The 16394-nt window shown below is 34.3% G+C and overlaps 1 protein-coding gene across 4 annotated transcripts in view; it reads left to right on the forward strand.

Annotated features, from left to right (window-relative positions):
- Nucleotides 1-6599: 6599 nt before the first annotated feature.
- Nucleotides 6600-16394, forward strand: part of LOC136025265 (ELMO domain-containing protein 2-like) — a 35693-nt gene continuing 25898 nt past the window's right edge. For 2 of the 4 annotated variants that reach the window (XM_065701122.1, XM_065701125.1), the window contains exons 1-2: nt 6600-6641; nt 13707-13902. In XM_065701122.1, coding sequence (XP_065557194.1) covers nt 6639-6641; nt 13707-13902 — 199 coding nt within the window. In that variant the 5' untranslated portion in view covers nt 6600-6638. Of the gene's footprint in view, nt 7076-13706; nt 13903-16394 lie in introns of all 4 variants that reach the window. The other 2 variants (XM_065701126.1, XM_065701123.1) reach the window with 2 other exon arrangements.

A 16394-nucleotide genomic window follows, 5' to 3' on the forward strand; every position in this document is an offset into this window, starting at 1 on the left:
GATGAGGACTGATTGCCCTTCAATCACTTCTGACTCTTAAAAAGGGCAGTAAAACTTTGAATTTCAAATCAAATTAGCTTTTACAGACTGTCAATGATGCTACTAGCTATGATAGAGCAGTGCTGCCTATGATATTGCTTATATGCCCTTTTAATGCTTCCATGCGTATAGTTTTTCCGTTTAATTGAAAATTCCACTACCCGTCTCAACTTAATACCCTCTGTTTCATTAGTTACAGTAACCGAAGAATTAGTATCAGAAGTACACACGTGGTGTCTTCTGGATAGTTCAGAATCTGTCACAACTTACCCTTAAAGATCTAATTTAATAATGTAAGCAGTTATTTTGATATCCCTTCGTCCCCGTATTCACAATCTAGATGATCATAGCTCGTTTTGATTTAGTTCAGCATCCACCTCAATATTCTTTGAAAGCTTCACCTTAATATCCTTAGCTTGTGTAGTAGCAATATATGTAGTAGCATTAGCAGCAGTATGCATATAGCACATTTTTTAACATTCCCTCCAATATACAATGAGATTTTTAACTTAATATCATCAATCGGTCCTAAAGCATTGGTGATATTTCCTCTTAACAACCTGTTTAGGGATATTATGTTTTGATTCATTTCAATACAGTTATGATATTAACAAAAATTTTCGTCTTAATACCTTTAGGTTTATTATTAGTAGCAGTAGCAGCAGTAGTTATAAGAGTAGAAGTAGGAGTAGAGTTAATAGTATTAGTCCTTGATTTAGTAGTAGTAGTAACAGTAGCAGTAATAATAATAGTAGCAGTAGCAGTAGTTGTAGAAGCAACAGTATTATTATGAAAATATTATCTTTTGGTTATTTCAACATACCCCACAAAAAATATTGTATCTTTTAATTTCATATAAGAAGCCTTTTCTAAGATATTACTGATATGCCTTTTTGCCAACCTGCATACAGATGGGAGGTTGTCACCCGTACAACAGGAATTTTCAGAAATATTATCTGAAAACTGGACCTTCATACCTTTAGGTATAGTTGTAATAGTAGTCACAGCAGTAGTATAACTACTCAACTTAATACAATTAGTCATTGCTATGACATTGTCGGTTTGCTCTTTTGATAACCTGTATATTTATATACTTCTTGAAACTTTCATCTTAATGCTTTTAACCTTACAAGTAGTTGCGATAGATGTAGTTGGGGTAATATTAATAGTTTGAGAAGAACTAGTAAATGTTCCAGTAGCAGTAGTATTAGTAGCAGTGTGTGCGTATTGCTTTTTGGTCAATTGATCTTCCCCTTTAAGTATTCTCTGAGAGTTCCAACTTAATACACAAATTGGTTCTTAAGATACACTATTTTGACAATTTAAATGCAGCCAATGTCTTTGTTAGTTCCAACTTGCCATCAATTTTATCTCAAATGTTACCTTCATGGACTTAGCCTCAATAGTACTATTATCAAAGTAGTTTTACTGGTAGGAAAAGTAGTTGCAGTGTTAGAGTTGTATTTGTAGTAGTAGTAGTAGTAGTAGTAGTAGTAGCAGTAGTAGTAGTAGCAATATTAACAGCAATAGTAGCATGTACATATTGCCTTTTGGTCGATTGAACGTCACTTTTATGATGCCCAGGAAGTTTCACCTTGACTCGTTAAGCCGTTCTACTATTTGTATAACGGAAAAGGAAAATTATTAAAATTTTACATTAATTTGTAAAAGGAAAAGTATAATTCTACTATTTGTAGTAAAAAATATACTTCCTGAAAATACCAAATTAATATACTCAGTCATTCCTGAATTGCATACTTTTCCTTTTAACAAGCCAAATACATATAACGTGTTGTGATTTAGTTCAACACTCCCTTCAACATTTCCTGAAAGACTCATCTTAACACCCTTCGTATTTTGGGAAGGTAGAAGTAAAACATGCATACCTTTTCTCGATAACATAAACTACACATAAACAATGGACAAATTACACACTTACAGCCCTTGCCCAGAAGCCTCGAGGGGGGGGTGACATCCCCAAACGCATAATTACTCAACCTTTCAACAATGCTGAGAACAATTTATGCCTATAAACTTTGATTGGATGTTGTTTTGGGGAAATGATGGGTGTAGGGGGAGGGGGGTCTCTCAAATCACTTTGACTCTTAAAAGGGGCCATTATAACTTCCAATTTAAAATCAAATGAGACTCGTCTGAGTCTAATATGATCACCATTCCATAAAAAGCTTTAAATGTCCAACAGCACAACTTGCAACCCTCGCCCCAGGCTCTGGTGGTTTGTATCAACCCCAAAAGCATTGTTATGTGATCTTTGGACTATTTTAAATAAAATGATTGCCTCAAAATTTTTATTTGATGTATTTGGGTAAAACACGACGTATTGAGGGGGTATTTTTGCCCTCAGATCCCTTTGACTCTTAAAAAGGGTACTAGAAATTCAGATTACCAATCCAATGAGTCCCCTCTGAAGCATATACAGCCATTCTTTCAAAAGAACCCTATATGCCCCGGGCATAACTTACAACCCTTGTCCTGAAAGCTCTGGGGCAGGATTGTCTTCCTTGAAGATATAATTTCCGGACCCTTTGACTACAATGAGCAAATTCGCTAACTCCAAGTTTTGACTGGAAGTCTTTGGGGAAATAGTTAGTGTAGGGGGGTTGGCTTGTTGCTCTCAAATCGCTTTTGACTCTTAAAAAAGGATTATCTGTGGACTATTTTGAATAAAAGGCCTGTCTCAAAATATCTATTGGATTACGGGAAACACGACGTAATTATGTTTGTGTGGGGGGGGGGAGGAAGGTAGCTGCACTCTGATCACTTTGACTCTTAAAAGGACACTAGAACTTCTGATTACCGATCCAATGAGTCCCCTCCAAAGTATATACGACCACCCTTTTAATTTCCAATCGACTGAGTCTTTTTTGAAGTATCTACGACAACTCCTTCGATACGAAGTGCCCTGCTCTAAGACCAACAAAAAAAGAAAAAAAGCAATAAATTGTGCCAGCATCGTTCTTTACTTACGTAGCGCTTTTGTACTGCCTATGAGAAGGATCACTAAAATTCTTAATTTTGAATCGAATTAGCTCTTTTTATAAGTTGCAATGATGTTTCCAGCTATTCTAGAGCGGTGCTGCCCAAGATATTGCTTATATGCCCTTTTGAAAATCGGCATGAACATAGTTTTTTTTTGTTTGATTGAAACTCCCCTAAACTGTCCCCAAAAGTTTCACCTTAATACTTTTAGCGTCATGAGTTACAGTAACTGTACTGGTGGTATTAATAGCATACACAAGGTGCCTTCTGGCTAGTTCAAAATCCACCATAACTTACCCTTAAAGGTCCAAGTTAATAATCCAAATCGTTATTGAGATATTGTTTTGTCACCTTTTTGAAAATCCACATGCTCATTGCTTTTATTTATATAGTTCAAGCTCCGCCTGAATATTCCTTAAAAGCTTCGCCTTAATACTCTAAGCTTACGTAGTTGCAATAGTAGCAGTACGCTCATTGTACCTTTGATTTTGGATCTTTGGGGCTCGGGAAGTGATTTTTGTGTCTTTTGTGATTTGAATAACTTTTGTCTTCTTTGGGCTTATTCGCATGCCAAAGTTATTTGATGCGGATTTAAGTTCGGAGGCTTCAGTTTGTGCAAGCCTGTCGAGGTCACATGCATAAGCTAGTGTGTCGTAGATGACATCGTTAATGATTACTCCGACGTGGTTCTTGAGCATGGACAGTGTGGTGTGTGAAAGGAGGTTGACAAGTTGTGGAGAAAGACTGCAGCCTTGCAGTAGGTCTGAAGTTGCTGCAAACTGGTATGTTAGGCCTTCTGGGGTGTGAACACAGCTGCGGTGTTTCTCATGTATGCTTTTAATTATGTTCACAATATTTATGGAAACTCTGTTGTGGGTCAGTAAATGCCATAATCCATTTCACCATACTAGATCGAATACTTGCTTGAAATGATAAATAGCTATAGGATTTCTTTGCCATAATCAAGACACTTTTCTGTCGGTTGCCTTACTACAAAGATTTGGTCAGTGATAGACTTTCCAGGGCAGAAATTAGCCTTAAAGTCGCTGATTATATGGTCTTTTATGGCTCTGATTTGGTTTACCTTATTATGATTTTAGCTGGGTGACTTGGAAGGCTTATGGGCGGATGGTTTTTGCAATCATTTTAAGGGTCTTTCTTGTGGAACAGTACAATAATTGCCTTCGCCCATGTTTTTAGAAATGGTAGATCGACCATACTGTCAATTTCACTTGTAACACAGTATATATATCTAGATACACGATTATCTCCTATGTCAACCATTAGACAAAGCCGGGCTGCAATGTTGCTCCTCCGGAGAAAGTTTAAACCAAGAGAAAAATAAGCAATATTAGATTTTTTGTTCATGGGTAGGCCACGTGTGGCATCGGTATTCACAGATTTGAGGACAGAAAAAGAAATAAGACGAATAGAACGTCTAAGAGATAAGGAAGAATGCAATACATTGAAGAGACAAAAAAAGAGAAAAATAATTGGTAAGGCTGTAATAAGGCAAAAGGCAAAGATAACATTGGTTTGAGAATGAAAAGCAAAACAAAGAATGCAGTTATAAGGATAATCAAGTTAAAATCAAGTTAAAACTATGAATTTTTTATAACACCTCTGATAGGAAAAAAGGTGGATTTAAAGAGATAAAAATCACTCAAGGCCCCAACATACGGAGATAATCATTCTTCGCGAATTTCCTTCTCGCTTTGAAAAAAAAAATCAATTGTCGCACAAAATCTTACGTTTGGACTGATAAAAAACCCTACTCTTAAAAAAATAGGAGTAGCAACATTATATTTATCAATAACTACGGAAAAAAAAATTATGCCAATTGCATAACTTTTTCTGTAGGTCATGTGGATAGTGTTAGAACAAAACTTTACTCTTTTTACGCACCTTGAGAGAAAACAAAAGGATTCCAATCCTTAAAACTGAGAATTGCCGTAAGTTCTTGAAATCCCAAATAACGGTGCTAGCTTTAAAAGCGGATAAGACAAAGATATTCATAAGCAGAAAAGGGCACTATAAAATTCTGTTAGCTACAGCTCATAGCAAAATCGAGAATAATTTTCTTAGAAAATGATGCTAATTATGCTTAAAACGAGAACTTAATGTAAGGAATCAAAAGAAACGAAAAACTCATCCCCAACCTTTCTCCAAAACAGAAAATCCTAAGAATGCGCATGACTAAAATCATTTGTTTTGGTATCTGCAAAAGTTTTTTGCTATGTCATATTGAAGCTTAATAATTGAGCTAATTATTATTAATGAAGCTAATTAATTTTTCTTATGTGCATGCAAGGCTATTGGTGGATTTAGTGACAGGCCATAACCCCTCCTTCCCTCTGGCTCGAAAAATGCCTGGACAAAATAAAGTTTGATTAGCCACTGACAATAAACTTGATAACTATAATGATTAAATAATTTTAGATAATGTTAACAAAATTCTGAAACATTCCAAGTTTTATACTTAGCTTGTATGTAACCAAAAACTGAAAAGATAATGAAACGAATCGTAAAGATTAACTAAAAAATGCTTTCTGATGAGGAGTTTTACGTAATTTACAAGTTCGTGGAAACATATTTACAAAAATAATAATAACAAGTATTACTTTACATTCTTCTTATAATACAAATACAAATCTTTTGATGCCTTTCAATCTTTTGAAAACTCACTAAGAATTTCACGGCAAACAGTTCTTAACAGGCGTTTGGTATTTTCTTCGAAAGGGCTATTCCACCAGTTATTAGAAGAAACACAAAGGTCCCACATCAAAGTTCAAAGGACATTTTTATGGCCCAAAGACAACAATGTAAAAGAGAAAATATTCAAGGGAATATTTTTCTTTACCAAGAAGAAAAAAGTTCTGACGTTCCGTGGCACAATATTACTATCTAAAACAGCGGATAATTGTGAATCTTAATAGATACTCTGTGCTAAAACTATTAAATTACCCCTTTGTGGTAAAACATTTTGTGGCAAATTTCAAATAGTCCCACCACTTTGCGGAATCAGCGCTGGAAATTTTCGTGTTTGCTAAAATTTAGTCCATTTTAGAAATCCTGGATCAACCACTCAGTCAAGTCATAAGCCATATCTGTCAGATGGGATAGTAGCGAACCACTTCGCCGACTCACCCTCTTTCTTTCTGCTTTTGCCATAATAAATAATACAGGTTCGCACCGTTTTCAAAGTTGTTCGATTTACTGAAAAATATACCACGAAGCACTTCACCAAAGGATGTGGGAAGAGCTTTTGTATGCACCGAGACCCATGGTGACGAATATTTTTTAGTTTGATCATAATGCCTAAATATGTGTCCTACCTTTTGAAAATTTTCCACTATATTAAGCTTACTCCTATTCCTGTTTATATATGTGGTACAGAAATAAGGCTGTCGGGGTGCTAAATTGTCAAATTGTCTTACGAAATCACAGGTTTTTTAGGATCTCCCGTTTTAGGCCATAGTAATATATTTTATAAAATTTCGAAGTGAAAGTGCTGTAAGATTAGCGTCTCTGACCGAGAAGAAGAAAAAGCAGAAAGGGAGGAGAGATTATTTTTATCCTTTAACTATAGCCAAGCCAAGATGGTTTGATTGTGTGCAAAACTTTTATAGTGAATACTGAGAAGAGGAGAAAAAAAATATCGGTCTCTACAGTATGGGCTGCTAATTCGCAAAGATGCAGTGGGAGGGGGGGGGGGTGAAATTAACATCTGAGAGTTAGAAATTTAAAGATCTTTATTAGCATTCAAATTAGAATTTAGAGCATTTAAAAAGTTATCATCTGAGAGTTAGCAGTAAAATTCTTGTATTTGCATATATACAGAAATGCAAATACAGAAAAGTATTTGCATATATTTAAAACCTTATAAATTGGGATTGAGCAAAGTTGTGAAGCTGAAAACAATTTTGTTGTACTTCATTCAAGCAGAACATCTATTTTGCAAGATTTTACTTTTATACCACACATATTTTTGAAGGTCATCAAAGGTCAGGGCCCTCTAGAGGGAGAAGGAGTAGAGGTAAGTAGCCTACTTCAAAAGGTCAATTTATCGCAAACAGTATTACTGGCTTTTGTATAAAGTGAATATACCATTTGATGCCTTTTTTATGCTCTTTACAAATATAATAATTGCTTCTACTGGAAATTATGATTTAAGCACTTTTTGACCTCTTATAAATGACCTAAATATGGGGTATAAAAAAAGGCTTAAAACATTGGTTTCAGACTTTAAAACATTGGACTCAAACTTACTGTCTCATTATAAATCCATTTTTTAAATGTTATATTATCCACAAGCAGTGATTTTCCATGATTAAATTGGATATATAAATTTTATCAATGTTATGGCATTTTCTTCTTCCTTGACATCAAATTTTAAATAAAAGCATGCATTTTTGGTTGAAAATATTACAAAAAAGCTGACTATTACAAATGCCATTTATAGTGTTTGCTATAAATTTAACTATATTAAATACAGCAATGGTTAGTTTACATATTTAATATATGCTTTGCCCCCACTCCCCTGATGTGCAAATATATAGCCCAAATTTGTTTCTAAACTCTTACAGATTTGCAATTTCAAATATCCTATTATTTTGTAAAAAACAACCAAAAATGCATGCATTCATTGAAAGTTTCATTTTCCTAACCTAACCCCTTTCTTAGATAACAAAAAGTCAATCAACTAGAATTTTACCTTTTAAAGTACCCATGTCTGCTCCTTCTCCCTCTAGAGGGCCCTGAAATTTGCCTACATGACATGTCTATACCTATTGAAATTTCGACAAAACCATATTTACCATAATTTTCAGTTACCAGTTGCTTTTTCTCTGCCTTTAGTTCACAAAATGTAATTCCTGTTATTTTTGTAGAATTTTGAGCCATATAAATGTTTGTTTTTTCAAAATTTAGGAACCTACTTATAATTTTAAATTTATAACCTATTTGCATATCTTTAAAACCTTATAAATTAGGATTAAGCAAAGCTGTGAAGCTGAAAACAATTTTGTTGTACTTCATTCAAGCAGGAATCCATTTTGCAAGGTTTTACTTTTATAACACACATATTTTTAAAGGTCATCAAAAGTCAGGACCCTCTAGAGGGAGAAGGAGTAGAGGTAGGTGCTTAAAGATACCTTCCTGGGATATACTTTAGCCTACAGGCCCATCCCTGAAAGTTTCATTTTTCCTAACCTAACCCCTTTCCAAGATAGCAAGAAGTCACTAAACTAGAATTTTACTTTTGTCTTAAGTAAACATCTTAAAAAGAATAAAAGCAATATCTTTATTTTTGGTAAATTTGCACTTTACTGCATGATTTAGCTAGGATAAAAGTGAATACATCACTTGATGCTATTTTGAACCCTTAAGAGGACCCTGTTCCATTTTGAGCCCTTAATGGGGCCCCAAAAGGTAAAACAGTCAACATTTGCCAAAAGCTTTAAAACATGCTTAAAAACAAAGCCGTCTTGTTAGAAAAATAGCCATTTGCAGCTGATTAAGGAATGGAATTATTATTTTCCTTTGTATTAATAGTAAAACATTAGCCTATTAAGAAATCAAATTTGCAGAATTTTTTAAAATAGCTTGGAAACTGCCCCCTCCCCTAAAACTAATGTCTTAAAATAAATGGTAAATTTGCAATTGGCTATATAATTTAGCTACAATAAAAGTGAAAAAATCATTTGCCGCTTTTTTATGCTCTTTCATTGGCTAATTCATATAAAGTGCCTTCAAGGGCCCCTTTAAGGGCTCAGGATGCAATTAGCCCTAGAAGAAATTATTGAATTATGAAAAGCATAAAAAAGGCATCAAATGATGTTTTCACTTTCATCCTAGCTAAATTATATAACCAACTACAAATTTGAACTGATGTCATTTCTGAGGAGTTTTTAGCTCTTTTTTAAAAATTTTTGAATTTTTACTCTTCAGATTAAGGAGAATAATAGTAACAATTCCTGAATTAGCTACTAATGGCAATGTTTTCTCACTAGCCGATTTTTTTTTAGAAACATGCTTTTAAACTATTGGTGACTATGGGCTGTTTAGAGCTCTTTAAGGACTGAAAATGGAAGTTGACCTAGTAGCCTTTATTATTGGAAGTTGACCTAGTAGCCTTTATAACCTGAAAAGGCATAAAAAATGGCATCAATTGATATATTCACTGTCATCCTAGCTAAATTATTTTGTAAAATTTAAATTTACCTTATTTTCTTCATTTTACACTCTTTCCAAACATCAATGTTAATTTGCTGACAGCCCTCCCCTCTCCCTCTGATGGTCACTTATAGCCTACAGGCCTAATTTATATTTTGCTTTGAGTAAATATAGATATTTCCATTATTGAGCTGTGAATTAGGCAAATAAACCACTTGATACTTTTTTTTTATGTACTTTCTGAACGATTCAATTTTAAGTGGACACTTAAAGATAACACCTTTCCCCCTTATTTTTGGCTATAGAAAAGGGTTAAAAACTTACTATTTGATTAAAATTCCATTTTATTTAAGTCAGATAATATATATAGGCATTGCTTCATTGTGGTCCAAGTGAATAAACAATTTATAAATCTTTAAAACATTGCAGTGTTTATGTTAAGCCATTAATATCACTCTTTTTTAGACACTCATGTACTCGTAAGTTGAATTAACCATGACAAAATGAAGAACCAAAAAATACATGATAAATATATAATTTGGACTGTATATTTGCACACTAAGGCAAGGCTGGGGGTAATGTATAGTGAATCTGTTGTCAAAATGTGTTAGCCACAAATATTCTGCATGTTATGAAATACAAAATGTTCTTTTTAACCTTTTTCTATTGTCAAAAAAAAAAAAAAAATGTATCATCTTTAAGGGTCCATAAAGGACTTAAAATGGAATTTCCAAGTAAAACAATTTTTATGCTTAGTAAGAGCATAAAAAGGCATTGAGTAGGGTAGGACCCCAAGCACTTAGCCTGAATCTCAGACAGATATACTGATTAAGAAGCATATATCCTATACATACACAACACACTCTTAATCTAGGATATTATGTATATAGGTTTACATAGTTGAGGTTGGCTGATATTTTAGACTAGGCCAGAGGGATACACTCCAAAATTTTCAGAAAAATGTTGTTAAAGCTGAAAAACATGAGATTCTAGAAAACATGTAATTTTTCATGACAATTTTCTCAGAAGCTAAGGAGTGAAATAGGCCTGAATTTTCATGGAAAGAACTAAAAAAAAATGTGCTTAAAACACCATGCCTCATGAAAATTGAACATACTTCTTACAAAAATTTGACCCTGAAAGCTTGTTTTTAGAGAGTTTGGGAACCCATCTTGCTACAATGAAGCTTCTCTGACCTTCCAACTTATCCCAATAGCAGTTTTGCAGTATATCAACACTGCATAGCTGTTAGTAATACTGTATATATATTAGGATTTTATATATGGATTTTACCAATATGGATTTTAGGGTTCCAGTACCAGTATATTGGTATTTAACACATTTTTCTTGATGGTCTATTACAAACCAAAGAACCGCCTCAATAATTCACTGTGGATTCCAAATAAAGCAAAAAAAGATTTAGACAAATAATTAAACCAAAAAAAGTTCAAGTCTAGACAGTGCTTAATAAGTCCCTCCCAACTGGGGCAAGTTGTAATGCAGAGAGCACATCTTTTCACCATTTTCTTCTTTCAGAGACCTTTGTTTGTCATCATAAATGTTCCCAACTGTGCTGAAAACTCTTTTGAATAGGACAGGTAGCAAAGATACTTCTGAGTAAGTTGTGAGGGTCTCTTGAAATATCTGCTGTTATTTCACTACCACTCTAAATGACAGTTTTTTTTCCTGTTGATGACAGCCTTACTCACGTACCTTTCCAGTTCCTGATCACATTTACCAAACTCTCAGTCTATAAATACTGACTTGTGAAGTGATTTTATAGATGGCGCCACAATTTTCCATGTGGTTAAATAAAGAACATGAAAATACTGACATGACATCTACTAAAATCTCAATCTAGGCTGGTGAATGCAGCAGTTTCACCAACTCATACCCTGCTTTTACAGATGGTGTCACAATTTTTCATTTGGTTTAATAAAGAACATGAAAATTCTGACATGACATCTTCCAATATTTTTATATGAGTTGGTAAATACAGAGGTTTTACTGACTGGAAGAATAGTTGAAAATCTCATTTGTAGCAACTAGTACCAGTTACTCTGATGGCAGTAAGGTCGCAGTCATGTTTTACAGCAGGTTAGGTGGTTGGTTGACTATGGGCCGTGGGTGGTAAAGACAGCAGTGCCCATCCATGGGACCCATGTGTAATTTTCAAACTTTGTGAATTACTTGGGTTGAATGATTGATCCAAAAATTTGAACTGATTGATTGAGTTGAATGAAATCATGTCAAAAAAAGTCTCAAAATTTCTGAAGTTTAAGATTGAATTGAGTGAAAATAGGAGTGTTTGGGTGCATGGAAATATATAACAAAGATTATCATAAGTGGATCAAAGCCATTTCCCACAGAAATAAAAAGCCTAAATGGATTTTAGCTGCCAAGAAGGTTGTTTGCAATCTGTCACATAAGTAACCAAATGAATCAAATTGGTCATGCATTAGCAGGAAAAAAAAATCTGTGGAAGTCTTAGAAAGGCAAGCAATGTGTCTGGCATTCAACAGGGTGTCCAGGAATGCAAATCAGCCAAGCTGGGAAGACAAGGATGCTAAATTCAATGCATGAATTATAGAGAGATCCTCATTCTGAAACATGCCTACAAGAACACCCCCATAGTCTGAGAAATATTTGAAATCTTAAAGGAACTGTATGTCTTTGTTATGGGTGGAATGAAGTGGGTTAGTACTTACAAATGAGCTGTTGAGAGTGCTGAATCAGCACTGAAGCATATGAATCTATCTGTGACAAGTTAGATGTCAAGGTCAAAGAGTTTGACAGTGTCATGAAACAACTTTGACACCATTGTTGAAGTTCTCAAAGAGCTAATAGAACAAAACAGGGACCAGTTAATAAACAAAAAATCCCAAGTTCTGCATCCCACATTACCTGCTTTGATTTCATTTGATTGCTTAATTAGCCAACTTATCTTCAGATAACTTAGGTTGCTTATCTTCAGACTGAACAGCTTGATCTTGTGATTACAAACATAAACCCCAGGCTGACATGGAACATCTTAAACATTCTCCTCAGAGACTGATTATATAAAGATGGAAATCTGGCATCAAAAGTAGCAGTGCATAAAGTTGGCTCATTTGTTGGTTCATTAGCCAATGAGAAATTCCCAACTTAACAATTTCCTAGGGATCCACCTTCTTATGATTCATGGTCAGTTTCTAATTCTTGAGCCAACCTGCTGGATGATGGGAAATCATTCTATGCTAAGGAACTCTACACTGTCCTCAGAGTCCTAGTGAACAGTGTGGATGATGCAATACATAATTATTCCTCTTTTCTGGTGCCAGCACACCAAAGTCAACTGGGCAAAATGGACAAGAGCTACTAAACTCTTTCCAAAGTCACAAAGTTGTTTCTTGGAAACAACACACCCTGCAGAACTCATGTTAGGGCTATTAGCAAGGACTGAAGTTGAAAGCTATAAAGTCATGTATCACACCATCTCAAAGTTTCATAATAAGTTTCTCAAGTTTAGTATTCAAAACTGGCATTATGTTAATTACTTGTAAAATAAAAACAGTTGGTATAAATGACCAGTCAGTCAGTAAATCCCTTACTCCTCCAAAACGTTTTTGCTTGCAACACCCCTGCCTCACCACCCGTCAATCGTTGTTGTAGTATCAGTGAAAATATTAATTACATATACTAGGCTGCCACCTAAATTGCTCATAAATGGGAGAAAAATGGCTGTCCCAGTTATAGGCCAGCTACTATAAGTAACTCAAGTGGTCACTGAGTGTTCCTTTGATTTGATACCATCAAGGGCAACTTAGCAAATAATGCTATCAAAAGTTTCCTATAAATCATAAAGCTGACTGTAGTAATCTTTTAGCTTACACAGAAGGTCCTTTTACCATTTTGAAACACACATTATCATTTAAAATCCTTCCCTTTGGACAGTTTTTAAGTTGCTATGACAACAATATGCTGTTGTTTATTATCCAGTTTTTTTTTTTGTAAAATTGTAATTGAAAAATAAAACATAACTTCAACTTTGGTTATCTCCATAAAAAAAAGGTTTAAAGGGGCATTTATTAAAAAAGGATTAGAAAGAAATTTTTATATGATTTACAAGACTACTAAGTTTGTTTATTAAATAATATTTCCTATGGTATATGAGTCAAATGCCATTTCCACATAGGTGTAGTTTTTCTTTAATTAAGTATGATTTCTTAAATTTTTCTCCTCCATTTTGCAGTTTTGGTTGTTTAATCAAATTACTCACCCTTACATTTACCAATTGAAGATGATTAGGTAATATAGATCATTACTAATTTGGCTTTTTTTTAGAAAGTCTCTTTTAATTGCTGGTTCTAATTGGTTGTGGTCACTCTGCTTCTTGTTAGTTAAATAGGGTCGTGACGTAATCAATAGTTTAAGAATGATATTGATATGCAGGCTATTGGGATCTCTATTTATATTTACAGTAAATTTAAAGTTGAAGTTTTTACTTCTTTTAGGACTTAAATAATACCCTGAATATGTTTAAAAAGTTCAACTTTACTGGACTTTTGTTTATACAGTGGACTTGGATGGAGTTGCGTCTCTGGGTCCAAAGGGTTGTCAAATGGAACCTGAGAAAGATAACTGGATTATGTGAACTTCAAAGAATAGCCTATGGTGAAACTCCTGGGGCAGCAAGGTCTTCTAATATTGGTAAATATAGTCTTCTCTATTTTCTTATTCATCTTGATTAGGTAGCCTAAAATATATTAGGAAACAAGTTGAACTATTCACATTATCTTGAACTCAATGTCTAGTGTAAAGTTTTGTTTTTGTAACCCAGTTTGTGACTTGCTCTATGACTATAGACTATGACTTGCTCTCTGAAGCTTATTGATCATACTACTACTACTAATAACTCACTGCATCACCAAGCCGCCTGAGGCAACACAGCTACGCACGCTCCTCCTCCAACCTAATCTATTTAAAGCCTCCCTCTTTACACCCTCCCAGGATCCCATTTCCTTTAAATCTTTATGACATCCTACCAACCCAGACAAGGATGACCTGCTTTCCGTGTAGCCCCAGATGGTTGGCCAAAAAGGACAATCTTTGGTAATCTGTCATCCTTCATCCATAGAACATGGCCTAGCCATCTCAACCTTTCTTTCATTATGGTCCTAGAAAGCAGGATTGAACCACATTTTTTGTACAACCTACTGTTTGAAATACAGTCAGTCAGCCAGGTACCCAGAACAATCTGTTGGCAATTTCTCTGGAAAACATCTAGTAAATTTTCATCTGCTTTTTGGAGCACCCATGCTTCAGAGCCATATTTGACCACTGTCATCACTGTAACTTCCAATATTCTAATCCTGGTTTGCAGACTTATCTTTCTATTCTTCCAAACTTTTTTCAAATGTGAAAAAACACCCTTAGTCTTAGCTATTCTACTTTTAACATCTTCACTGCTTCCACCATCTTTACTAATAATACTACCAAGGTAACTGAAGCTCCTAACCTGATCAATGTTTTCGTTACCTAATGTCACCTGTTCATCTTCCCTTATTCCTAGCCTTAGTGACTTAGTCTTCTTATCATTAATTTTTAAGCCTATTTTAGCACCCTGAACTCTAAAAATTCATCTATTTTGCTCACAATTTCATCTAATATGCTTAAATCACCAGCATAATCTAAGTCCAGGAGCATTGTTGATAGACTTAATGATGAGAATTTGAAATGAGCTCACTAAGAGCTCATTTGAAGATACCAAAGTGGAACGATTGAATCTGATAATGCAAAAGATGGATGAAATAATTTTAAAATTCAGTTTACAAAAAAGTAGAAGATGTCTTGTGAATGAAAGTTAGAAAAGCAGCTAAGAATGTAAGCAAAAACATATGATGCTTAAAACAAGAGAAAGGAGTTTTGTAGAAGATGCTTTACTAATAGGTCTTACAAGAATGAGAAGAAAATAAGACGAGTAGAGAAGGTGTTAAAGTATGAACTAAGGGACGTGAAAGAAGGTTATAGTTAAGGTTTCCAAGGATATGGAAGGTGGAGCCAGACATATTAGTAAGATATTGTATTGGCATGCTAAGAAACTGTAGCAGTTACTTCTATTGTTCCATAGAAGTGTCCCAATAAATTGCGAATAATCTCGTGGTTTATGTCATGCAGTGGCAATTGTGTAAATTTAATTTGATTGTTTTCTTTTTATTCTTCTTTGATTTTTGAATTTTCTTTATCTTATGTAGTTATCTTTTAAATTCCTTCTCTTTTTATGCTGAATACAGTCAAAATATATCTCAGAATTTTATGAGATTAGTGATTTGAATTTGACACTTTTGGTTTAGTTTAGTTCCAAAATTAGTGGGTCTAGCGTCATTTTGTTGAGACTATAACCCAAAATGGAAAAACTGTTGTGCTCTATTTCAGAATGACTGTGAGATTGGTATTGCTGCCCTGACTGCACCATGCATGCTCTTTTTCCAAAAATGAAAAATAAGGAGACTCGGGCATTCAATTTGAATAACAGAACTCCTAATTGGTTGTGCTTGGAATGCATTGGACTTAAGAGAGAGAGCTTGAGTACTGTAGGCACTAACATGTCTAAACCTTGCGGAAGGGGGGCACAGCAGTGGCTTTCAAATTGGAAAAGAAGTGAATTTTGTTTGGAAAAAAAATTATAAAAGGAAGAAATCGGACTGAAAACGAGTACTGCCTTCTATGTTTGTGGCTCAAACATGCAAAAATGCAAATATTTGGGCTTCAACTATAGAAATTGTAATATATATATATATATATATATATATATATATATATATATATATATATATATATATATATAAATATTCCTTTTTCAGTTTTATTTGCAATTTTAATTTTTAACTTACTAAATATGAACAGCCAGTCAGTAAAGTCCCCTTGCTTCTACTCTCCTGTAATGATTTTGACATGTAAAACCAGACACATATCTAAGGGAGAAATGTTTGGGTTACCATTGCTCTTGACCCCCCCCCCCCCCTTAAGAAACCTAAAAAATAGCATCTGATGCATCATTATTTTTACAGGATTCTTCTCCAGGTATGATCTTTTATTATGGCAAAACATGTCAAAAATATAAGCCTATTATTATTACTCCAATAATATTTAGTTACCTCCAAAATTTCCATTCTAAAACCCTCCTTCAAGCCCCCCCCCCC

The sequence above is a fragment of the Artemia franciscana genome, chromosome 3 (genome assembly GCF_032884065.1).
Source record: "Artemia franciscana chromosome 3, ASM3288406v1, whole genome shotgun sequence".
Classification (NCBI taxonomy): domain Eukaryota; kingdom Metazoa; phylum Arthropoda; class Branchiopoda; order Anostraca; family Artemiidae; genus Artemia; species Artemia franciscana.